General features: G+C 39.6%; 1 protein-coding gene across 3 annotated transcripts in view; it reads right to left on the bottom strand.

The window, feature by feature from the left end:
* FAT3 (FAT atypical cadherin 3) overlaps positions 1–26,337 on the bottom strand; it is a 760,616-nt gene that overhangs the window by 23,647 nt on the left and 710,632 nt on the right. For all 3 annotated transcript variants that reach the window (XM_069080441.1, XM_069080440.1, XM_069080439.1), the window contains 3 exons: positions 22,894–23,028; positions 20,315–20,472; positions 9,514–9,982 (listed from right to left, as the gene is read on the bottom strand). In XM_069080441.1, the coding sequence (XP_068936542.1) occupies positions 9,514–9,982; positions 20,315–20,472; positions 22,894–23,028 (762 nt within the window). The remainder of the gene's footprint in view (positions 1–9,513; positions 9,983–20,314; positions 20,473–22,893; positions 23,029–26,337) is intronic.

Consider the following 26,337-nt stretch of genomic DNA (forward strand, 5'->3'; position numbering starts at 1 on the left):
ACAGGGGCCATCCTGAGAAAAATCTCAGAGATAAACTGGGCTTTCTCATATACCAAACAATGGAAAGCTACAAAGATTCTCCTCCTTTAATTTTAGGCTGAATATCAAGGGGAAAAAGCCCTCCTGTCAGTGAGACTATTAATTAGCCTTCTAAGGAAAGTGGATGCAGAATTATCACTTGGGACACTGAACACAAGTCTGGATAAAACAGACAGTGTGCCCAGGGAACAAGCTTACTGACACAGATGGCCTTATGATTAGTTAGGCCATTTCAACTTTTAATTACTCTGATCATTTTTTCCCTTGTTTCTCTTCAAACACAAAGAGGGACTAAATTCAAAAGCCATGTAAACCCTACAAAATGAAAACATACTAAAAAGAGACATGGCATTCTCTGTGTGTGTGCTAACTGGCTCATTCCTCACATAATACAAATGGGGCCTGGTCTCCAACAGTGGTCTTAGGAATTGGAAGTTGTTCATGAAAGGTGAGGGAGCACTTATGTCCTCAGTTTCCAGCATGTTCTTCTGAAAAATATCTATGTATGCAATGTAAATACATAACACACAATATACATATGTATATGCATACTCATACACACATACATGTGTATGTGTATCATATATGTATGTATATATTCCTGAAAGTACAAAGTATGTTAGTTTTGTCTGTTAATGGCTTTATTAATAATGTCTTTTCTTGCATTATCAGAAGCTGCAATGTACAGTCAATCTCTACCTAGCCCTTTGTCAGTCAAGCCCTCTTCTTCTTCTAAGTCATTCTTATCAGGTAGCAGGGCCAAGTTCCCATACTGAGTTTCATTTGTCATTTCATCTTTATTCCTAATTTTTAAAAATAATGCAGAGAGAGAAGATGGCTCTCAAGGTGGAATCTTTGGGTAAAAAGCAAAAGCATGAATTTGTCTCTGTGTTCATGTAGGACCCTGATATGGCTGGGAATATGCATACCCATGCTAACATGAACTTCATTTGGAGAAGCACCTTTCTTTCAAGTCCTGTGTAGAGACCAAAGACTGTTCTTTTAAAGAACCTGAGAGGTTCTGTGGAGCTCATATGAGAAGTGCCTATATTCAGTTATGGGTAAATGAGAAAATCTTATCTAGTAGTGGCAGAGGGATGGAATGTACTCAACACTGCCCAGAAAATGGGTGAAAGGGAAAATCTTATCCCTATCTTTTAGCAGAATCATTCAGAAAATGGGTAGGTGGGAAAATCTTATTCCTATCTTCTAGCAGAGGAAGATGGATGTAATGTACTCAATGTCACCCAGAAAATGGGTGAGTGGGAAAATCTTATTCTTATCTTCTAGCAGGGGCATAGGGATAAAATGTACTTACCATCACACAAAAAATTCTGGCTTAGCTGGCAAAAAAAGTTAAATTAAAAAAAAAAGTTAAAAGTTAAAAACAAAGTTAAATCTTTAAAATATCTGATATTTACAATCCATGTAAGATTTGTAAAATGCTTCACAGATACTGTTTGAGTGACCCTGTGAGGTTAATGCCATCAATACCCCCATTTTACAGATGAGGAAACTGAGGTTCAGAAATGTTGAGTGATTTATACAGGATCACAAAACTATGACTTGAAGTGGGCTTTAAACCCAGACTTTCCTGACTCTAGTTCCCTAGCCACTATGCCAAACTGCTCCCCGAACAAGTAAATACTACATCTGACTTTTAATTCTATACTCTAATGAGAAAATCCTATTTCTTCCTCCATCTGCTTACGAACTTGCCTTGGATTATACCAGTTACCATGACTCCAAGCATTACATTATTTATCAAGATACCTGTGGAGAAATTTGTAGGTTTGCTCAGGTTTAGTACAGTCTGGGGACAGGCAGCAGAATCAAGGTTAAAACTCAACAACTTCTTAAAAACCAAAAACCCTTCCCAAATACTCAAAAATATTTATCACAGCAATTTCCTGTGGTAGTAAAGAACTGGAAGAAAAAAAATAGATACTGATTAATTGTGAAGTGATTGAACAAATGGGTATGTGAACTTCATCGAATGACATCGTATCCTACGAAATGATGAATGTGAAGAAGCTGGAGAAACTTGGTGAGGCTGATATGAATTGATACAGTATAAAGTCAGCAGAACCAGGAGAACAACTTACACGACAACCACAACAATGTCAAGGAAAACTGTATCAAAAGACTTCAGGACTCTGATCAAGCCAGTGAGCAGTCATGATTGCAGAAGTCTTGATGGTGAAGCATTGGCAGTGAGGTGGTAAACAAGAGGTAATGAATGAGATGTGCATTTTCAGATGGGGCCAATGCATTGATTTTTTTTTTGCTTGAATATACTTATTTGTAACAAGGCTTTTTCATTTATCCACCCACCTACCCACCCACCCACCCATTCATCCATCTATCCATTCTTTGTAGAAGTGGAACAGTCAATTGGATATTACAGTATTGTTACCAAAAAAGGAGCATTTAATATGACCCCAAAAGACAAAAAATTACCAAATCCACCCATGTTTCAATCCTTTGCTGAATAGCACAACTCAGGCATCCAGTCCCATGCATAGCTGACCTATGTTTCTGTTTCTGCCATTGGGACTGCCTTACTGTGCCCCCTTGCCAAACTGCAGCCTCACCACAGATACTTTTTCCCTTCTTAGGGAGACAATTGAGTCAGGGTAAGACAGAGAAATGGGAGACTGAGGTCTCCTTGTTCAGACCCCTGCCAGGGTTCTGCTGAACAGCACGCTCCCTGGCAGTGTGGACAGGAAGGCAGAGGTCACTCTGGCTATGAGCCATTTCTCTGCCACAGTGGTGGCTGCTATTTCCAGCTCATGTTTATGCAACACGTATCATTTTGAGGTTCTGCTCAGAAGGAGCTTTCCCTCTGTGGCTGATGCAAAGGGCCATATTTATGTTTTTATTACAAGCCAGCTTTCTGGGCTCTGGCTGTGGCTGCTTCATATGTGTCCTGCGGCTAGCTGCTGGGGCAGCTGGACTTATAAGCTCTGGTCAAATTTGCTGAGTGCTTCATTCCAAGGTTATATACACAGCTTCTAGCTTCTCTGCTCTACATGCCAAAGGTTTGATTTTGGGCCTGTGGGGTGGTGGCACGGGGGGAGCAGCTCCTTAAAAAACAATTGTGTCCTACTTATGGTTCATTTTGAAGAACCCAATACTGTCCCATAGCAACATTTTGCAAGAGACACTGATTGAGAGGCAGTGTGTTCTAATAACAGTGCAGGATAAGGCTAGTTTTCTAACATTCTTTAGATGCACAAGGGCTGAGAAGGGTTGGAGATATATATCAACCATTTAAATACTCTGGATTCTGGAGGAATAAACAATGTAGGATCAGAAACAATATCTAAATCGTCAAATTACTTAAACTTAGAAGAGAGTTCTCATGAATACTGCCACATTTCTAGGTCTCTCACCTTATTTCTTCCTGCCGAGACTTATTTAAATCACATTTACATACACAAGTTCCTACTTTTGATTCAGTAGGGCAAGGGTTCCTCTCTTCCATTCAGTTCCTTGGAGCCCCTTCAGGAAATTACTAACGGATTTTTCTCTTTCTTTCTTAGAAAGAGGTCTCTCCCATTGTTCTTTTACTTCTCCCTGTTTTACCTCTAGCTAATATCGAACAAGAATTCTGTTTTATCTTAAGTCACTGTGCAATTATATAGCCACGTACCCGTGGGTCTGAATTAAGGAATGAGTTGCTGGCTCCTTTTTCAGCATGTAACACTGGGAAATGTTCTTGGGCTTATTTTAATGTGTTTGCTGACAGGGTATGCATGCTTAGCAGAAAGTCTCTGCTGTAAAAGAACTGATATAAGCTTGAATATGGCCCCTTTATCTTCTCTCTTCAAGCATCGAGGGAGACAGGAGGCATGCTAGAAACTGGAATGGCTTCAAGAGAAACTCTCTCCTTGGATTCTGTGTTTGGCATTTACCCCCTTCCTACCTTTCTGGGCCCCTCACACTTTTCTCCCCACTTCCACACACCCTCTGATCCAGTCACATTGGCCTGGAGGCAGATTTATACACACAAGGCTCATCTCCCAATTCTTTGTAGATGAATGCCATGCTACCAAGGCTTGGTCTCCTCATTTCTAGTTCTCAGTCAATCTGACTTCCTTCAAGACTCAGCTGAAATCTGACTTTCAGCAGTAGATCTCTCCCTCCTCCTCCAATTATTGATACCTTCTCCTCTGAGATCACCTGCCAATAACTCAGTAACTCTCTTGTACAGGTGTGATTACTACATGTTGTCTGTCCCATCCACATGGAGCTCCTTGAGGGAAGGTGCTGTTTTTGACATAATTTGTAGTGAGTACCTGGTATATAACGAACAACTAAAAAGGGCTGTTGACTGTCGACTGTGCTGGAAGGAAAAGTCTCTACTGTCCCTTCACACTTTTGTCCAGTTTGGCTGTGTGTGGTAACAGGATTTATAGCTGAAAGGGACAGTAGATGTCACCTAAGGATGATCAACCTAGGGGTGAAAGGATACTGAGCAGTCATCTAGTCCAATCCCTTCATTTTACCTGTGAGAGAAACAAGGTCTAGATCAAAGATTCTTAACCTGGGGTCCATGATTTTTTAAATAAGCATTTTGATAGCTGTATTTCAATGTGATTGGTTTCCTCTGCAACCATATATATTTTATTTTATGCATTTACAAACATGATTCTGAGAGAAAGGGTCTATAGGATTCATTAGACTACTCATCCTCTCCCTCTCCTCTCCAAAGGAAGGTAAATTTTGATGGCTGAAACCTGCCTAGCTAATTTGGGGTTTATTGGCTAGATTTCCTTCTCAAAGACCAAGCCTTAAACCCAATTCTCTCTGGGGGTCATAGAGTGGACAACAATAGGTCCCTGCCTAAGTACAACTTAATGGCTATTTTGGGGGGCCCTCCTGGCTCAGAGTGAATGTAAATAGTAACTGTTTCTCTTTTAGCCAGCAATCCTGAGGGTCTTCCCTTGCCAGCTTGATTTCTTTTTTTTTGGATTAAACTCACTAAACTTTTTTGGATTGACTCACTTCTTAAAGAGGTCTATTCATTGAATGGGTGTTACCTCACTGAAAGTGAAAACCTGAAAAGGCCTTAGCCTCTACAGGCCTGGGGCTCCCATTGCACCCTGGGTCATCTCCAGTCATCCTGATGAATATCTGGTCACTGGACCCAGATGGCTCTGGGGGAGAAAGTGAGGCTGGTGACCTTGAATAGCCCTCCCTCACTCAAATCAAAGTCAACTGCAAATCATATCATCATCTCCCTGATGTCATGGGTGTCTCTGAGAACAAAGGACAAACACACAACAGCCCCGGTTTAGAGAGATCATGGTGTTTGCCTAAGGTGACACGATGATAAGATAGTAGGGCTGGGATTCAAACCTGTACTTGGAATTTGCTTCAATGGGGAGCATGCCTGGAGGTTTGTCAGAACCAAGCTACTAGGTTGCACTTGGAAATTATGCTGGATGGGCAGCTGTTACACACAGAAAATACGGGAAATAAAGGCCACATGAAGATAAGGCCGCAAGAGGGTGATTCTTGTCTTAGACCGGGAGCATAGAAAGTGGGAGTGATAACAATAACAATTAATGTTATATAGCACTTACCACGTTTCGAACATTGTGCTTTATAATTATTATCTCATTTGAGTCTCACAGCAGCCCTGGGAGGTAGGTGCTTTTATTTTCCCCTTTTACAGATGAGGCAACAGGCAAGTAGAGGTGAAGTTACTGGCCCAGTGTCGGAGGCAGGATCTGAACTCAGGCCTTTCTGAGTCCAGGCCCAGTTCTATCCACTGTACCACCTCATTGAAGTTTTACCCTTAGGAGAAAGTCAGTTTTCCTGTGCAGCAGGAAGATGAGAAGCTAAATCTGTTCCTCTAAAGAGAAGTGTGCCTTCTGATGTTGTTATGACTCCCTTGCATGAGGTATGGGGAGGCTGGGGTGGAACTGGAGCTTGTGTAAAGTCATCCAGAGGCAAAATTAGGGGTCCTGGGAATTGGCATAACAGGGAAGATGAAAGAAGTTTTAGGAAATGGTAAAAAGTAGATACTTAAAGGTAGCTAGGTTATGTAAACAGTGTTGGACTTGGAGATAGGAAGACCTGAATTCAGATTCTGCCTTAAAAGTGGACTAGCTGTGTCAGACCAGAACTATAAATGCTATACATTATATGCGAGAAAAAAGTTTACATTTACTAATCACATAGTTGTGAGTGATTCTGCAAAGGGTCAGACAGACCTCTGTGCCTTACTTTTCTCATGTGCAAAATAGGAATAATACTACCATTGTAGAACTGGGTAGATATGCACACACACACACACACACGTCAGTGGATAAAGCACTGGGCCTATAGTCAGAAAGTCCTGAGTTCAAATCCTATTTCAGATACTTACTAGCTGTATGACCCTGGGCAAGTCAGTTCAGACACCAGCTGTGTAACCCTGGACAAGTCAGTTAACTCTGTTTGTCTCCGTTTTCTTATCTGTAAAATGAGCTGGAGAAGGAAACGGCAAGACACTCCAGTTTCTTTGCCAAGAATACCCCACATGGGGTCACAAAGAGTCAGACACGACTGAGATGACTTCTATAAATGCTATTTATTATTATTATGCCTTTTTACTAAGAGGCAATATGGTGCAGTGTAAATTTGTCATTACCAGGAGTAAGAACAAGTTATTTAGCATCATAGCTTTAGAGATGGAAGGAATGGTAGAAATCCTCTAGTCAAACCCCTTCATTTTACAGATGAGGAAACTGAGGCTCAGAGAAAAATGCAGATCTCATTCAAGCCCCCTCACTTCACAGATGAAGAAAATGAGGTTTGGAGAAGCTACAGGTTGAAGGCATCAGAGGTAAAATGTGAACCCAGGTCCCTTGACTCCACTGTTCTATGATTAGACCAATATATCACAAGGAGAGTAAATAAAAGAGTCAGCATTTCACCCCAGCTCTTCTGACTCTAAATCCAGTACAATTTTCAGTACTGAGGATCTCAATCCATGTTCCTCATCAGTAAATGAAGGGGTTAGCCTCAAATGACCTTAGGAGTTCCTCCCAGCTCTACACTGCTTTAAAATCTGACATGCTATCAAAGGAATAATTAAGATATCAGTAAATTGCATATTTTTGATTGATTATAATCAGTAACCTATACTGAAATGGCCTTTACTGATGACTTATCATCTAGAGAAAAAGCTCAGTAACAATATCACAAAAAAGTAATAAAAAATATAAGGGTACTAGTAGAGTTCAGGCTTTTCAGCCTTCTCATTACTTGTTTTTTTTTTTTTTTTTTAGGAAACCCACTGTGGGTTCTGGTAGCAATGCCAGCAAACACAATGTCCTGCCATCGTTAAAAGTATATTACAATTTGTGGTTGTGTAACTGGCATTTGACATGGAGTGGAGTTCTATTTCAACCCGATTTAATTATATGCTCTTTTTATATATCGTAGATGGCTCACACTAGCAGAATTGTTTTGCCTGGTGAAAAACTGGCCATGACTTGTCATAATGGGCTGGTTTATAGAACTACTGAAGTATAGTTAGTGCCCATCATTTGGGAATTATGGCACTATAACAACCCTTTATTTACATATACTGCTGAGACAGTAAAAATGGCAAATAGATTTCTTAAACTGAGACAGCAGAAATATCCCCCCAGGGTATTTGGCCCTCACTGTGGCAGTAACATATGCAAGTCTAAATAACTTTGGTCTCTGCATTTCTGCAGTGCATCATCTCATAGATACTTTACGCCTGTCTAATAATAAGAGGGACTCTAAATTGGGAGTTGGGCTTCCTGAGTATTCGATTGTAATACACACTGTGGAGACTCTAAGTGATTTGTGAGAAAGGTTTAAATTTACTAATCACATAGTTGTGGAGTGATCCTGCAAATGGGCCGGAGGAAAATCAATGGCAGAGCTGCTCCCATGCCCAGCTGTCTTGCAGAAGGATGGATGCTTGACTTGGTTTACAGTTAACTCAGATCCCTCATCTGAAGAAAGCCAAGCAGTTGTTTCATCTTTAATCTTTGGGATTTCAATAATCTCAGTGTCTTCCCCAAAAACAAAAAGAAACTACCAATGTTTTGCGGCTACCCCTCCATCCCAGATCATTTCCCTCCCCTTGTTGGTGTCTTTCTTAGTTTTGAGAGAGGCAGACAGGCAGATGGAGGTAGAGACAAACAGAACAACAGACGGAAAAACAGAGAGAGAGAGAGAGAGAGAGAAAGAGAGAGAGAGAGAGAGAGAGAGAGAGAGAGAGAGAGAGAGAGAGAGAGACAGAGAGAGACAGAGAGAGAGAGACAGAGAGAGACAGAGAGAGAGAGACAGAGAGAGAGAGAGAGAGAGAGAGAGAGAGAGAGAGAGAGAGAGAGAGAGAGAGAGAGAGAGAGAGAGAGAAGAAGAGAGAGTAGGGGTTGGGGAAATCAGATGCTTATTGAGACTATTATATTTGGCCCCAGACTTCATGTAAAACATTCTTTCCCCAGGCCTGGCTTTCTACTACATTACTCATTTATCATTGCTGTTATCTCAATCCACACATTTCACCCAACAAAAGTAACATCAGTTACTAAGCCTATTTTCCCTCTTATTTTTGATATCCAGGGTAGCTATATTCACTTCTGCCTCTTCCCTCCTGTGCTCAGCTTTCATTAATATTTTACCTGAAAGAAAATAGTTAGAACTGGAAAGGACCTTAGAGGCCAGCTAGTCAACCCTCTTACTTTATTAAAACCGAGGACAATAAAGGCCCAAAAAGACAAGTGATTTGTCCTGGGTTACTCAGATGGTAAGGGGCAGAGCTGGGATTTGAACTCAGGTCCTCTAATGCCTGCTTGTTTCACTATGACATGCTTTAAACTTGGTTCATAATTTCTATGCTCCCATGCATGGGTATGATTATTACCTATGGCCTTCTTTACTAAAGCAATTCCTTCACTGCTGATGTGGACGACAGTATTAAATATAAAAAGGGATGTCATTGTTTCCCATCTGGTTATGCCATTATGTGATTGCAGGCTTTAATTTCTACTTGGCCTCTAAAAGTTCCTTCTCATTCTAAATCTATGATCCTATAGTCACTAACTACATAAATGGGCTGTGAGAGTACCCAAGGAAGATGGTGATTGCTTAGTGTTTCCCCTTTGCCTCTTACCTTAATGCTACAAATAGATCTTGGAGAGGCTGAGCTGAGTCCCCCCCCCCCCAATTGTAAAGTTCTTGGTTCCTATATAAACAGGATTCAAGAGCCCTGCAGGAATCTGGGGTTTGTATACTCCTCCCTTTGTTGAACACTAGTGTTGGTTATTAACACGTGGCACTTTGCCACTCACTGAAGAAGCCAGCAAGCTCCGTTTGACTGGCGCCATCTAAAGCGGCACATTCTAACAGGGTCCCAACATGAAAGGGGTCCGTGACTCAGCTGCCACTGACTGGCCAGGAGCAGGGCTGGGGAGCTGGGCTGCAGGCAGAGGCACTTACCACCAGATGGCAGGCCGGCACAGCTCCCTCCATTCTGGCAGGGATTCCGTTCACAGGCGTCCGGGTACAGAACACATCCCAGCTTAAGCTCAGTGAGGCCCACCACCTCTGCGAAGCTGCTACGTTTGTTTTGCAGGGGCAGCTCGTTGTTATTCAGGACCACGGAATCCAGGCAACCCTGGAAGCCACTCAGGACCTGCGTGACCCTCTTGTCCGTCAGGCTTCGGATGTTGTCCACCTGTACCAGGGCGCCGAAGAAGATGGCACTCTCCGGGCCTGGAGTCTGGAAGTAGAGGGGGGCCTTGCGGCGTTCCACATAGCTATCATCCAGCGACAAGCTCGTGAAATTCTGATTGAGCTCTAAGAAGACTGAGTGCCAGCTCCCATCATTCACGGCCCGGCCAGAGATGCCCAAGATGCCAGGACCTGTTCCACAGTCCAGTTGGAACCACAGTTTGCTATCTACAATCTGGGAGGAGAAAAAAAAGGGGAAATGTATTAACATCCATCTCAAAGTATACTTGTGTGTATGCATTTTCCTGTGGAGCCCAGGCTCCTTGCAAGAAGACTGCAGAATATTGCTTCAAATATGACAATAATAATTAAAAACAAAAACAACAAAATTGGTATAAGGAGATGTTTTTTTTTTCCTTTTCTTTCAAAAATCCCCTTCTCTTTGCCATACCAATGCAGGTTTGCCCTTTCATTGTCTTCCTTCCCCTTGCACCACCTCTCCTCCCCTCCCAGTTAGTAATTAGTTACGGCCACAGTTATGGAAACACAATTAAATTTAATGGTATTTACAGTCCTTAGGATAGTGTATTCCTCCAACTCAAAGCAATGCTTCCTGTAGGTTCAGTGAGAGTTTATTTCCTCTAGTAATCTAGGACTGAACCAGTCCAGTGGAAGGATGACTGGTTCTTGGGTTTAAATTTCACTGCTGACACTTATTACCTGTGTAATGATAGTACCTGTGTAATTGGGCAAGTTATTCAGCTTTCCTGGGCCTCTGTAAAATGAGGGAACCAGACTCCGATGGTCCCTGAGGCTCCTTCAGGCTCCAGAGCAATAACTGGATGAGCTATTTAATCTGTTTCGATGCAGTCCTTCTCAGTCATGGATTGATCTGTATGAACTCCTCTGGCAAACAGGGAATGAGTATCTCTTTAAGGGGAAAATCATGAAATACTAAAGATCATGGGATCACAGACCTAGAAGAAACCTCAGAGCCATCTAATCCAACCCTTTCAGGTAAGTGGCAAAGTGGACATTGCAGTGGACCTGAAGTCAGAAAGACTTGAATTCCAATCTGGCCTCCAACACCGACAAACCATCTGACCGCAGCAAAGTGGTTTAACCTTGGTTTGCCTCAGTTTCCTCATCTGTAAAATGGGCATAATAACAGCACCTACCTCCTAAAGATGTTTTGAGGATCGAATAATATAATTGTAAAGAGCTTAGCAGAGTTCCCAGGACAAAGACAGTGCTATATAAATGTTAGCTGTTATTAGTAGTATTTTTATTTATAGCTGAAGAAATTGAGGCTCAGAGATGATGTCAAGGTCACACAGGTAGGATTTGAATCATAAAGGTGGTAATGACATGACCACAGGTTTACAGCTGGAAGGAACCTCAATCTACCTAGTCCAACTTCCTCATTTTTCCAGGTTAGGAAAGTGAGCCCCAGAGTAATGAAATGACTTGCCCAAGGTCACACACACACACACAGCAAATAACAGAAGCAGGATTGGAATCTTAGTTCCTCTAACTCCAGAGCTAGCACTCTTTCCATAGGTAAAGTGAGAATTCAAGGCCTCCTAAAATTCAGACAGATAGTTTTCACAGACACAAATCCCCCTTTACAAATACATTATTATATTGCTCAAAGACATTTATTTTCCCTCCAAATGCTGCTGCTGCTGTAATTGGTTTTAGGAGATCACTTGCTATACTATCACTATAACTACTCATAATCAGATATTTTCAACAACAGATTCTATTTAGTCCTTGGAAGGCCCCCTAGTAACACCTGTTCTCATCTGAGTTGTTGTCTACATTGGGGCAACACAATAAACTGCTTGTTTTAGATGATTTTACTATTACACTGAGCGCCTCATAAGGGAAGTCTGAAACAAAGAACTGGGTGCTGGGGTCTGCTATAAAGCAAATATTCTCGTCTTGCAGACCACTAGTACTGCTTCCATTATGGCTCCCATGGCCACTGTCTGGGGAAGTAATCCTTGTGGAATCCTGACCTCTGCAGATGCTGCAGCTGCAAACAGCTTAGTAACCATGGACATTGAAGACTCGGAAGGGAAAATCCTTACCACCAAAGCACTTGGCCTTGTCAGTTCTCAGAAAAGGATATAGTCTTATCAATGGAAATATCACAAAAGATGCATCGCCACTTGCTTTGCTTGGACACACAAAAGACCACTTGGCCATGCCACCTAACTCACAGCTGACATCTTTTATACGTTATATTTCCCAAAATATTAGAATGTGAGCTGCTTGAGGGCAAGTAGCACTGAGTCCATTTATTTAAGCTAAAAGTGACTTATTTAAAAATGGAGAAATGGATCACTGCTCCAATTATGTCTGAGGGACAGTTTTAGTTTTTACAGGTTTAAAGGGGGGTAATGGATTATGCAAGAATGGAGAAGTATCAAGGATCTTATAACTTTTTTTGTAGTTCTCATGTTTACATCATCAAACTGTGATATCTATGTTTCACACTCTCAAACATTTCCTTCATGAGAGTCCTCATGATTTCATCAAGAATGTGCTTTTGTACATATTTTCATTGCCAAGGTTGAAGGAGATTTTCTTCTTCCTCTTCAAGGAGACTGTCTTGCTTTTCTATTTGTGTCTTCAGTATGTTGCATGTGTTAAGTGCTTGATAAATGACTTTTTATCCTTTCATTGAAGAGGAATGTTACACTCAAAATTAAAGTGCGTGCTCTTTTTTTTTTTTCATGGGGAAAGGCAAGGCAAATGGGGTTAAATTACTTGCCCAAGGTCACACGGCTAGTAAGTGTGTCAAGTATCTGGGGCCGGATTTGAACTCAGGTCCTCCTGACTCCAGGGCCAGTACTCTATTCACTATGCCACTTAGCTGCCCCTAAAGTATGTACTCTTGAGGGGGACTCTGATTACTCATTAGAATATAATCTCCTTGAGGGCAGGAACTGTCTTTCTGCTTATACAGATCCCCAGTGCTTAGGACAATGGGGCACGTAAGAAGTACTTAACAAATGCTTGTTGGCTGGACTCATCATGGCTGGAGGTGACCCTGGGTTTCTGGGAGCCATGTAAGCTCTGGAAGGTGCTAACAAGCTGGAAAGGCTTTCAAGTACAGACCCTGCGATAAACTTCAGGTATCTATTGCTGTAAAAGTAGCCTAGCTAAATTGACTGAAGCTCTCAAATGAGATAATATGTAAAGCACTGTACAATTCTTAAGATGCTAGCTACCATTATCATCATGATCATCATATATTAGAGTGAAGAGTTGGTCTTTAACCTCTGACACTGCCTTATACCTCTGTCCATCTGTGAAAGCCACCATCCTTGTCAACTTTTGTTGACAATTCTGTAGGAGTACCCCATGTGAATACCAGAGATTGAATCACGAGTGGAAATCTGGAATCACTGAGCATTTCTTTTACAGGGCCCAAGCTTCAGCATTTTTCAGACTTTTCTTTAAAAGAGAAAAAAAAAACTACACCAAAAAACCCCCTCCTTTCAGGTCATTAACAGTAAGGGCTATATAAATGTCAGTGCAATACAGAGTAATATACGGAGAGAGTCTTACTAAAATGTGTCTTATTCATGATAGACCTGTCAGGGATTATTAGAGTCCCACTTATTCTCTCAGACTATTTCTTTATCTATGCTTTAACATGTTCCACAGACCATTAGTTCTTTGGGACTTTCTCCTTGACTCCTTTGTCACGGTCTTGCTGCTGATCATATGGTATATGTAGTACAAATGTATGTGCTACATAAAAGCATACATGTGAAAATCTTTGTGAGTTTAATATAGCTTTGGGAATTTAAGTATCTAATGAATGCTTTGTAATCTTGTGTAAATTATGTAGCTTCTCTGGGTCCAGGATTCTTTAGCTACATGGAAGAGATAACTACAATAACTTACATTTTACAAGGATATCGTTGTACATGGATAACGTTAAGCTCTACCACACACGAGCAATACATGTGTACACATATACCTCTCAAACGTGCAAATTAAAAAGAGACAAATACATATAGTAGGAGTGTTTATTTTCCTCCCTGAGAAATTTTAAGTGTAATAAATGGGTGTTGGATGTATAATTTTTTGGTTCAGTGAAATGAATTGAATGAATATTGTAAATCACACCAGAATACATGCTTGGCCATGACTCTTGGATAATGTCCATATTTGTATATCAATGTAAGTAATAAAATGATCAAATGATCCTTTGGGGACTTCCTCCTTCTCACACAGTCCATCTGCTGTTACATGCTATGGCTTTAATATAGTGCCTACCAATCTATGAGGCATAGGAAGAGGAAGGAGAGTGAATATTTGGTTGATGCTGTTACATTTTATGGAAGCTTTTATCAAAAAGATGGATAGAATTAAGATTTCACTAATTCCAAACTCCTCTCACACTTGGTTTGATGTGGAAGCCACAATCTCATTCAAGAGAACTGAAGTGGCATTAATATGCATAAAATGGTACAGATCACTGAGCACAAAGTAACATATAGTTTTCCTACATTCATTGAGTGGAAAGGGAACTACAGCACATCAACCCATACTTATTTCTAAATTTTTATTTTATTTTGAAATTTTAATTTTAAAATTTTACCTCATTCTATTTTTTTGAAAATAATATTCAGCTTGAATTTAATAGCTACTCATATTTATACTATGTTTTAAGGTTTGTACAGTGCTCTTCACACCATCATCATTTGACTTTAAAAATTGCTGGGCAGGGCTTTGGAAATTCTAAGCCTTTTTAGGAGGGTAACAGAAGGCTGTCACCAAGCTTTCTCTCACCAAAACTTGTTAGTGCTTTTCCGTTTCAAATGTAGGTGATAATGCAAAAGGAAAGAAAATATTGGTTGTTCTTTACAAGTCTGGTCAGTCCTGGAGAAATACAATCGAACATTATTTCATTTTACTATCTTTTAAACAGGCCAGATCCCAAATAATCCACCTTAAACAATGATAAAGTGTCCCATTAGTCAGTGGACAAGCTGTTACAACTGAAGTTCAGGCTTGAATGAAACGCTTTATTACTGAATACAATGTTACTGTAATTGGTATACTATTCTGGGTGGGGGTGGGCAGAAGTTAGGGATAAGCAATTTGTTCAGTGGGATTTATTATTTATAGACTCCGTGTTATAAAATATTTAGAGTCTCTGAGTTGCCTGAAATCAGTCATGATTTCTGGGTATCAGCCTGTATTCTAATGGCCCAGAGTCTCAGAGTCATTAGACTGGAGCTAAAAAAAATCACATGGTGGAGGTAAAGGCAAATTTTAATAAAAATTAAACTTATGGCTGAAAGAATTAACCTTTCTTGTCATGGTGTTCAATGCTGCCAAGAAGACTATATATAAAAGAGTGGGGATTGATTAGAGATGTCCTCCCTGTCCCTCCCGCCACCCCATCTTACAAGTATCACTGGAAGAAGACTGAGAAGGTGAAGCTTTTAATCAGAATCATTTAATCCAGACTATCCCCAAATGCAATAGGTGGCCAGCATAGGGGAGTCGTTCCTCAACTCTAAAGGTCTTTCAAGCAGAAGCTGGTCTAACCTTCATTTGAGGATGCTGATAGTTCAGGTTGGGATTGCACTAAAGTCCTCTTTGTCTCTTAGACAAGACACTACAGGCTGTAAGAATTGGTGTTTTAAAGCCTGGTTTAAAGTTGCTTTAAATGTATATATCTAGCACATTCACAAACCCAAAACCAATCTCACCTACCCACCACATAGGTCCTCCCCACCTACCCTCAGCTCATATTAACTTCTCCATCCTCTGACTTAAAGCTTTTTATTACCTAGACTTTGAATTTTGCACTTATCTTAGTTACTTAATGTTACTTAACTTTTCATAATTCTCTCTATCATTATATCTTTATATATTCATCTCATCTACTAGTCTATTACACATCTGGGCTAATTAGCCATTCCCCTGCACTTGGAACTCCAGCGACTGTCTCCTTTACTGAGTCTGGAATGCAATCCCTCCCGACTTTTGCATTTTAGAATCCAGTGTCCTTTAACACTGGGTTCAGGTACCATCTCTTATGGAAGGTCTTTCCTACCTCCCCCAGCTGTTAGTTCTTTCTTCCCCCTTAAATTATCTGATTTTTACTTATACATATACATGTCATACCCCTCAGTAGAATGGAAGGTCCCTGAAGGCAAGAAACCATATTTTTTTAAAGGATTCCCAGTAACTAAACTAGTACAGGGCTTAGCATATTTTTTGTTACTGTTCAGTTGTTTCAGTAGTGTCTGACTCTTTGTGATCCCATTTGGGGTTTTCTTGACAAAGATACTACAATAGTTTGCCATTTTCTTCTCCAGATCATTTTAGAGATGAGGAACTGAGACAAACAGGGTTAAGTGACCTGCCCAGGGTCACACAGCTAATAAGTGCCTGAGGCCACATTTGAACTCACCTCTTCCTGACTCCAGGGCTAGTGCTCTATTTAAAGAGCCATCGACCTGCCCCTAGTAGGCGTTTAATAAAGGCTTATTCTCTTCCCTCTCACCCTATGCTGGTGACTGTGTCTTCAGGGGGACTTTTATGTCACTGGTTAGCACTAGGCTGTTCAGCTACCTGAGGTGTAGGCATCAGGGTCAGCAAAGGCTGCACCCTGAGATACATTCTAAGATAAATCCTTGCCATACAAAAGAATACAATACTCTGAAGGTTCGGAAGCCTGACAATTATGTATTAAGTGTTGGGGCCTGATAGAGGGAGTTTTAATTCCAAGGCTTCATGAATACCCTCCCTTCATTCTATCCCCATGTAATTCTCTCGAGAGACACCTTTCGCTTACTTTGTTATTCTAAGTGCTTTCCAAAGATGGCACACTAACTCAGAAAATACAAAGAGCCGGAATGCACAATCGAAACAATGCGTTTCTACTTCATTGGCTGCTGAACAAAGCACAAGGTATACACACTGCACCAAAACCCAATAAAATGAAGCCTTGCAAGAGGCACAAAATGCCAAGCAAACAGATTCAAATTCCCAAAGTGGATATTCAGAGCTATTAATAGTTTAGTACAGATGTGCTCTGATTTAAGACAGCCGAACATGTGAAAAACTCCAAATATACAAAGACAAGCAATTTGGGGTGAGAATTAGCATTATAAAAGTATTCATAAAATTTTCCTTTAAATAGCAGGCTCTTCTAGTATATTTCAAATATGACTGCTTTTTTAAAAAAACATTGAATTTACACAAATTTCAGGAACATACTTGTTTTAGAAAATGAAGTCCACACCAGAATCCTTGTATCTGTCAAACATTAATAATTTGTTGTTTGATTTATATCCCAGGATTTAGAAAGGAGGTTGCTTTTCAGATTAAAGTGAAATGTCAAGGTTAAGAGAAGCCCCATTTTGGAGAAAACAGAAATCCTGTCTGTGAGTGGTTTTGATTACCCCCAAGTTCAATGCCATGAAAGATATCTATTCATTAAAATTCCATTCACTAAGCATTTAATGAGAGCATACTATGTACAAGATACTCTAAACTTTTGCTTAATAAAAAGAGTTGCATTCATCAAGGCTTCAGGCCCCTACTTCAACTTGGAAGCAAGAGAAAAAGGCAGAGAGGGACCGAGGAAGGAAAGAAATGTACTGGTAAAGAACAGAACTGAAGCTCCACAAATTGGTGTGTTTGTATTATGCTTTATAGACAGAATAGATAGAAGTATTCCATAATAGTTCCTCAAAACTCTGCTTTCATCCTTCCCCTTTAAACCCATTCTGAAAACACCTGACGTTCATAAGGAAGCCTGTCTTGAAAGCAAATCAAAATAAAGAAAAATCTAGAGCCCTCTCTTTTCTATGTAGTTTTCTTTTCCCACTATGAAAAGCTGATCATAATCTTTTGGTCAATAAAATCGAGTTACATGGACTCTTCTCAACATTGCCTTCACAAAAAACATTGATAATATTTTCCCCCCAAATTGAATAAAAAAGCTTGATTGTGGGATTTTATGTAAGCTCCTTCTAAGGCTAGGGTTTTTAATTTGGGGTGCATGAACTTAAAAAAAATCTCTTTAAAACCATATCAATATAATTGGTTTCTTTGTAAAACATTTTATTTTATATACTTTATTTATTTTAAAACCACATGTTTTGTTTTATGCATTTAAAAGCATTATTTTGAGGAAAGGTCCAATGGTTTCACCAGATTTCCAAAGGGGTCCATGACACAAAAATGATTAGGAAACCTTTGCTCTAAGGAAAATCATGGCCCTAGTTAAGTCCACCAGAGGTGGAAATTATCTGATATTTTTGTCTGATGTGACACTTAATATATTTTAGGGATTGAAATAGTCTAATTGTTCCTTTTTGTCTTGTGCTCCAATAAGAGTGTCATAATGTCCAGGAAAAAGGAGGTGACAGTTTCCCTATACTTTGCTTGGTGAAAATTGATCTGGAATATTTGGTAGGGTTCAGGGTGCCACATTTTAGGTGACACGGATAAACTGGAGAGACACAAAAGGATGTCAGCCAAGATGATGAGGAAGAACATTGAGATTATGTCATTTGAAGATTAAGTGAAAGGGCTGGAAATGTACAGTCTGGAGAAGGGAAGACATGGTGGCATGCTACTTCTCCAAGTATCTGAAAGGCTACGGTGGAGGAGAGATAAAACTGTTTGTCCTCAGATAGCAGAAGTAGGAGTTATGGAAGGAAGCTACAAAGAACAAAATTTAAGTCTGACAACAGGAAAATCTTTCTAATAATTAGATGTAAGAGTGGAATGGACTGCCTCAGGAGGCAGTGGTCACTGGTGCTCTTCAAGCAAAGGCTAGGCGCCTTCTTGTTGGCAATGCTGTAGGTGAGATCCTTGTTCTTGGATGGAATGGGCTACAAGGTCATTGAGATCTTCTTGGCTCTGAGATGCTGTGATTAACTTAGATGCTGACTAAGGTTCCAGGGAATAATAAACATGTAGACACACATGTAGACATGGAAGGCAGGTGTGTATATGGGGGTCAACAGGAAGCAAAGCAGGGTTCATTCTTGGTTGTTTTTAAGGTTAGGGTTTATGGTGTCTACGTGATTTCTAAAATCCTTTCCAGCTCTAAATTCCTAAATAGCTTTCCACAAGGGTAGATTTTTCCCAGCTAGCCACATCCCCTACGGGTCAGAATCTCTAGTACAAAGATGATGACCACAGCTGGCATAGAATGGCAAAGAAGGAGATTTTATTTCTAGCCTTGATGAGGGACTTCTCAATGACTTCTACTTTCTTCACCCTCCCTTGAAATAAAGTTGCTTTGTTGTTGTTGAGCTGTTTCTGTCACATCTGATTCTTCCTGACCCCATCTGGGGTCTTTTTTTTTTTTTGGAGGGCAGTTCGGGTTAAGTGACTTGTCCACGGTCACACAGCTAGTTTTTTTTGTGTTAAGTGTCTGAGGTTGCATTTGAACTCAGAACCTCCTGACTCCAGGGCCAGCACTCTCTATTCACTGTGCCACCTAGCCACCCACCATCTGAGGTCTTCTTGGCAAACATACTGGAGCAGTCTTCACTTCCTTCACCAGCTCATTTTACACATAAGGAAAATGAGGCAAACAAGGTTAAGTCACACATATATCTGACTGTCTAGAGGTAAAAAGCACACCTCACTCTGCTCCTATGATCTACTGTCTCTATTCTGGGAGGTGGGAGGGAGGTTTTATTGTCATCCTCTGAAGTCACGATTGGTTACAGCATTGATTGGGTACATGAACAGCCTTTGAAGATTTCTGAATTAGTACTAAAATTCCCTGTCCAAATAAGTTATTAGGTAAGTTTGAATATTTTTAATTTAAAATTTCTCCAAAGAAATTAATCTGCATTTTGGTCTTTCATGTGTGGGTTTGGTAAATATAACCTCTCTCTCATTTTTCAGGTAGATCTGTAGATTTGTGATCTGCGGAACTATTGGAGCAGTGCTGTGGGACTACAGTAATAACGCCAGGAATGTTAAAAATGGGCCCAGAAGGGGATTTTGTTGGGGGGGAACAGTGTAGATTTTGTTCATAGATTCTATACATCTCAGGGATCTCAGGGAAAAAAAGTAAACCCAGAACGTTTTGTTAATGACAGAGGTGTTATAGCTGAGTTATTAGGATATTCTGTCAATGACTGGAAAACCTAAGCTCCCCCACCCTCTGGGCCTGAAGTCTCAGACCTGAAAGAAGCTTCACAATTGGGCAGGGAGAGGTGCTGAATAGAGCAGAGGAGGATTACAGTCAATGCTATCCCTGTGGAAGAGCTGCTGCGCATTGTTGAGTGATTATAGCTCAAGGAGACTACTCTTGAACCTACTCTAGAGGGAGAGGACAAAATTTACAGAGTCAAGTTTGATGCTAGATGTTCAAAAGGAAAACGGGGGTATTGGCCCTACTCCCGGTTTGGCTGCGGTCCTCCTCTGCCCTGAATTGTGCTTCTGGTCTTCTGAACCCAAAGACAAAATGATTACAGCATTCCACCAACCGAGAGCCAAAATGCAAACATGTAAGCTAGAGAAATGACTGCAGCAAAAGATAACCCACTTTAATTACCTTCAGAATTATGCAGGGATTTGCTCTGGTGTACATTATAATCCCATTGCTTTGCAGTGTTCGCAGACGCAGAGCCAACTTAAATTCCTCTTTCTTGCTATTTTCAGAAAGCCGGTATTTGATGTAACTGTTTCCAGCAAAGCTTAGAGAAGTGTGCCCTAAAAGAATCATTATGAGAAGATACATATACTTTTAATGTTCATAAATGAGCAGGGACACACAAAATTACCCAACAACTGCCAAGCAAGTTAATTAAAGATCATGCACAGCTAATGAAGCCATTTTTGGAGAAAGCTTTTAAATAAAAACCTACCAAATTCAGATTAAAAACAGTTCTTCCATTACACTCCACGCTCCTTAAGTTAGGGCTAAAAAAATTTATTAAGCAATCAGATTCCTGGGATCTGGGTTGCCCTTTGCCAATGGGAAATTTAACACTTTAAAATCTGAATTATCACTATGCCCCTGTAACTCTTACTATCAAGAATCAGCAAAATTTTAACTTTCAAAAAGATGCAACAAATGGTTTCTGAAGGGGCTGAAGTAATTTTCGTACCATAAAATGAAATTCTGCTACTAAATAAAACTGTTCCCCTACTTTTAAGTAATGGATTTCCAAAGTTTTGCAGATTAAGTCAGTTCAAACCGATCTATACTAAGGCTGATAATAAATAATTGAAATGACACTTTACCCAATATTTCCAACACATTTGAAATGTTGATAAAAATAAGTTCCTGAAATGCCTGGTTTTGAGTTTGGTCCTCTTTTTCTCCTATAACTACATATATTTTAATGGGCAATGGTCAAAACTGAAACACTGTATGGAGAAATTTCATCTTCTATAGGAAGACTCTCCTAATCCTAGTACCTTCCTTTGTCAAATTCTTATTTGTCTGTGTATAGCATGTTTGTACATGCTTGTTGTTTCTTTCATTAAACTGTGAGCTCCTTGAGAGTAGGAACTGTCTTTTGTCTTTTTTTTTTAATCCGTAGAGCACAATACTTGAAATACAGTAGGTATTTAATAAACATTTACTGACTATTGAGTGAGGAAGAGAACAAATTTTCTGTCAATCTCTTAATAGGATAATAAGTATAAAGAAAATTTAAAAAAGGGAAATTACGATGTCATATATGTGGATTATGTGACTTGATGGGGAGAAAGGAAGTGTGGACTCTAGTCTAAATATCCTGTATAAACAATTCCCCTATTTTTAAATGTACATTCTGAATATATTGGACAAATCGGTCATTTTCTAACTCTAACTCTTTTGAAAAAGTAATAGTAGAGTATCTTCAAAAGGTAGATTCCTGGGGATGACTAATGGAGCATGAAGTCACCCCATTTTGTACATAGCTTTGTTCTTGGGGCTGATAGCTGAGAAGATTGTATTGTCATCTCCAAACAACTGAGCTAGAAATGTCAAAAATCCCGGCTGAGTCTGAGTCTGACTATAAAATTGTCCATATTTCTGAATTTCGAAATACTTTATAATAACAAAATGACATTCCAGTAATGACTAATGATTATACTTCCCTTTCTTCCCCAACAATATATTTTAACAATCAATGTTAGAATTCAAAAAGCCATGCTAGGAAATGAATGAAGGCCACAGCAGCCAAATTGAAAGCTGGATGAAGGTCAAGAAGGGAAAATTTAAAGCTAAAATCATATAAATAAGATTTTTTCCAGGACATGGGGGTGGATACCTCTGCTTTTATGAAATATGCTACCATCCATCTCAAATAGATAATATATTCCTTACTGGTCCAAGCTTGCTTGGCTTATTCCATAGACCATGATTGGCTTTTCCATCTAAAGTATTATCTTCTTATGATGGCAGATTTATGCAATACTCTGAATAGCAAGGACTATACTAAAGATGGGCTGCCCTTTGCTCCAACAATCTTCTATTTTCTACAATGTCATACTTTTAAAATAGATGAGATGAAACTGAAAAAGCCTACAGCATTTTTTGGTCATTCCATTATAAGCAGTATATAGTTATTTCATTTTTATTTAGTAGAAATACTAAATTCTTGGTTCCGTATTCCTGGTAGAACCCAGTGGCAGGTAGCTCTTAGCACAGTGCCTGGCACAAAGAAGGCATTTAAATAAAATGCATGTCGACTGGCAGCCCTCTCTTTACAATATCGGATATAAGGGCATTAATGGCAGAATCACAAGCTCACAGATTTAGAGCAGAAAGAGATTCTGGAGGTCACTGAATCCTCATTTTACAGATGAGGAAACTATGACCTAGAGAGATGAAGTGACTTGCTCAAGGTCACATAGTGAACTATGGGTCTGAGACAGGACTTCGTGACTCTAAATCCATAATGTAGTCTATGATCTCCAAGTTGGAGTGGCTGAATGAAATGTAGATGAATGAAAGTAAGAAGTGCAGAGAAATTCCAAATATATTTTGAAAGTGTGAATTATCCTGGGTCAATTCAGAAAGGCATTTCATGTGCTGTTAAGAAATGCCATTTAAGAGTTTGAAGAGAATGATTTAATCAAGGGTAAGTGCTACAGAAAGCAAAGTTACAATATTCTTTATCCAACACCACTCTGTACCTGAGCATTCTCCAAGTTTTCCTGGTGGACACTGGCAGATGAATGGTCTTCTATTGGCTTCATAACCAACACACTGCATGTCCCCAGGACAGGGCTTCTCCATGCAAGGATCATTTGACCCTGGACAGAGTCCTCCTGTTACAAATGGAACAACACAGTTAAGTATACAAAAAGATGAATGGAAAGCAAAAATTTGCTAAGAATAGTATTAAAGAACAGTGAGGATTCAAAGAGATGATCTGAGGGCAACACTATCTTATATGAACTTCCTACATTATGGCGTACCTACAGAATACCTTTAATACGTACTTCCTATGTAGTTGCATTGAGACTGGAAAAAAGATCTCCAACTTAAAAGTAACTAGACCAGGATAAGACCAGTTCTTGTCAAGGAGAAATATTTATCATTGCACCACTTGAGATTTGTGGAGATAGGGTTTCTTGGAATTGATGAAAATCTGGAGATTATAGGATCTGCAGCTGGAAGATACCTTAAGAGACTATCTGGTCTACTTCCCTTACAGGTAAAGAATATAAGACTAAAGGGAACATGTGTTTTGACCAAGGTCATGCAGGCAAGTTACCTGGGATGTGAACCACCCCCCTTCCATGCTCCATCTGACCTTTACTACCAAGGTTGGGCCAAAGGGTGGGGTAGAGGTGGACTTGTTCTCCAGGCTCCTACCAAGGGCCCTTTAATTTTGTCTAAATCTACATAGAATCTAAGTGATTAAGAATAATATTGCTATGGAGTAAAAAAAAAAATAATGGATTGTTTTGCTGAATTAATTTAGAGTTATGGAGGCAGAGCACTTGCCTATTTTCTAATCTCTCCCACTACCTGCTGTTTTACTGACTATGTGCAAATGTGATACAGCAACATTCATGAAAAGTAGAATTAGCCATTTCAAAAGAAAACGTCCTTCCCAACCACGATCCTAATGGCACAGGAGAATGAAACTTGTATTAATTCTTTAGAAAAAAAAATCCTGGGAAGCAGATTAACAGATTTAACTATGAAATTAGGCGCTAAATGAGTTATTTTGATTCTGCAGCCTTGGCAAACACAGGAAATGCGCTTTTCATGGAATCTGGATATTTCAAAAGTAATTAGGCCATTTCCCACCTGGTGAGAGAGCTACTCCTTAAGTGTAAATTACATCAGAGTAAGTAATAAAGTGGCTATAAAAGGAGACAAATTAAAAATAACTCACAACTGGAACAGTAATTTTCTAAATGGGTTTCCAGTGGTCTAAAAGAGTTAGAGCCCCTTCATGTGAAGTTGACACTTCTGGGGATTCAGCAGCTCCATCACTTGGCAAGATCTGCCCTATTATATTTTTCTTAGATTTCTATTCTATCCTGACCATTAAGCATACTGTCCTACTAAACATTAATTTCTTAGTCTTGAAGAAAATAGCAATTCAACTTTAACAACATATAAATATTTTAGCAACTGTAATCTTTGAGAGAAGCAATATAAGGGGCAAGAGCAAACCCAAAATTTATAAATCCTGTTTTTCAGTGGTTTATAGCTTAGCCATAAAAGATGTTGCCTGGCCCTGAACCGGTTTATCATGTCTCAGCTGATGAAAGGATTTTTAAAAGAAAATTTAGAAATAACTATACATCTGGTTTTAAAGGAAACAAGGAGAGAGAAGAAAGGACCTGCTCACTTTAAAGCACAGGGAAACCTATCGTTTAGGGCCGATGATTCTACAAAAATTCACTTTTTGACTTCCTTGGGAATCCTTAGTGCTGCCATGCCTTTTTTTAATGCTCCCCCATCTTATAAATAGTTGCTTGGGCATCCTATGTCTTCTCCAAGTAACTCTTAATGACTAATTTTAAGTGACTATTGGTACTTTTAGGTAAAAACAAACTATTTCATACAAATGCACAGACTATTCATAGATAATGGTTCAAACACATTCTTCGGGATTTACTTGCAAGACCAATAGGTAGGTTAGGGAAAGAGTTCACATTTCATTGGCATTAAGTCAACTCTCGATTATGTCTATGTGGATTATCCCTACTTTCTGACACCCAGCACAATTCTAGGCTGTTCCATTTGCAAACCGGCTGATTTGTGCTCAGGGATTATAAACTAATCTTAACATTTATCCAAGCCATACCGAATCAGCAAGTTATGTTGCTGTAAGAAATAATTACAAAGTACAGTCCCCAGACAAATGTTAATAATTTCTATATCATCTATGTCACCAGTCCCCAAATTTAGCATAACATCTGACTATGTATTCGGTCACTCTGTCACTGACCAAACCACAGGAAATATCTTTTTCATTTCAATTACATGGGTGGCTCACATCACCATTTTTTTTTCTTTCTAAGAGCAATATTCCTGACAGTCTTACATTGAAAAGGTTATTTAGATAGAAGGCAAAAAGTTCTTGGTAAGTTCTAGGATGGAGTGAAGTTACCATCACATTCAGTCTTTTTCAGAATCCTTAAAGGTATCCTTTCTGATATCCTAACTGGAAAACACAGAATAGGAAACATTCTGATCACAACTCTGATTTTATCTCTGGCCCTATTATCATTCCACTCTTCAACAAAAGCTACCCCCACCAGGTCTTTATGACAAAAGAGTAAAACCCAGGGAGTCCTTCCTTTTTAGGTAACTCTCACTGTATCTCTTTATCTTTTGTGCCTCTCTGTCCTCTGTCTCTTTCTCTCTTTCTCTATCTCAATCTCTCCATCAGTCTTTGCCTCCCTCTCTGTGTCTGCTGGTCTGCCTCCATCCTTTATTCAAGCAAAGAAAGGCTAAATAGTGAGGTTATTGAGCAAGCAGGCTTCTCCAAACTAGAACAAGTTTTTTTCTTCTCTGTGAACATTTGGAAGCACTTAGATCATGTCTAGAATGTATACTGTTATAGCGGCTGAATTCCTTATAACTGATGTGGAACAGATCAACACCTGCCTCATCATGGCTCAGATACAATGAGATTCTAACAAAGTTGTCTGAATCCCAGGAAGATTTTTAGGTGCAAAGCCTTCTCTTTGCAGCTACAGCTGAGGGCTCCCTAAATACAAAAGACCTGGTAAGCTCCAAACAACTAACAACTTAATTTGCTTCAACAAATCACATTTTTTTACACAATTACTATTTTAAGACATATATATGTCCTATAATTGTTATGGGCCACAAGGTATTTATTGTAAAACAATGACCCTCCCGCATCCTTCAGTCTACTGGCTTCTGGGAGGATAGTCTGGCATCATAACTATCCTTAAGGAATTCAGATTTAATCATAAATGTGGATTGGGCTCAGGAACATCTATTTTAAAGGATGGATGATTATGACATGAATTTTCAGGCTAGTTAGTTTATGTCCAGAACTGGTGCTGAGGGGAAAGGGGTTCATTTTGTTAAGCCAAAAAGGTTTATTTTCACTCTGCATCATGGCAAGACCAAAGGGAATT

Source organism: Petaurus breviceps, unplaced genomic scaffold (genome assembly GCF_028583685.1).
Source record: "Petaurus breviceps papuanus isolate PSGF00001 unplaced genomic scaffold, PetGlider_PUasm1.0 91133, whole genome shotgun sequence".
In the NCBI taxonomy this organism is placed as follows: domain Eukaryota; kingdom Metazoa; phylum Chordata; class Mammalia; order Diprotodontia; family Petauridae; genus Petaurus; species Petaurus breviceps.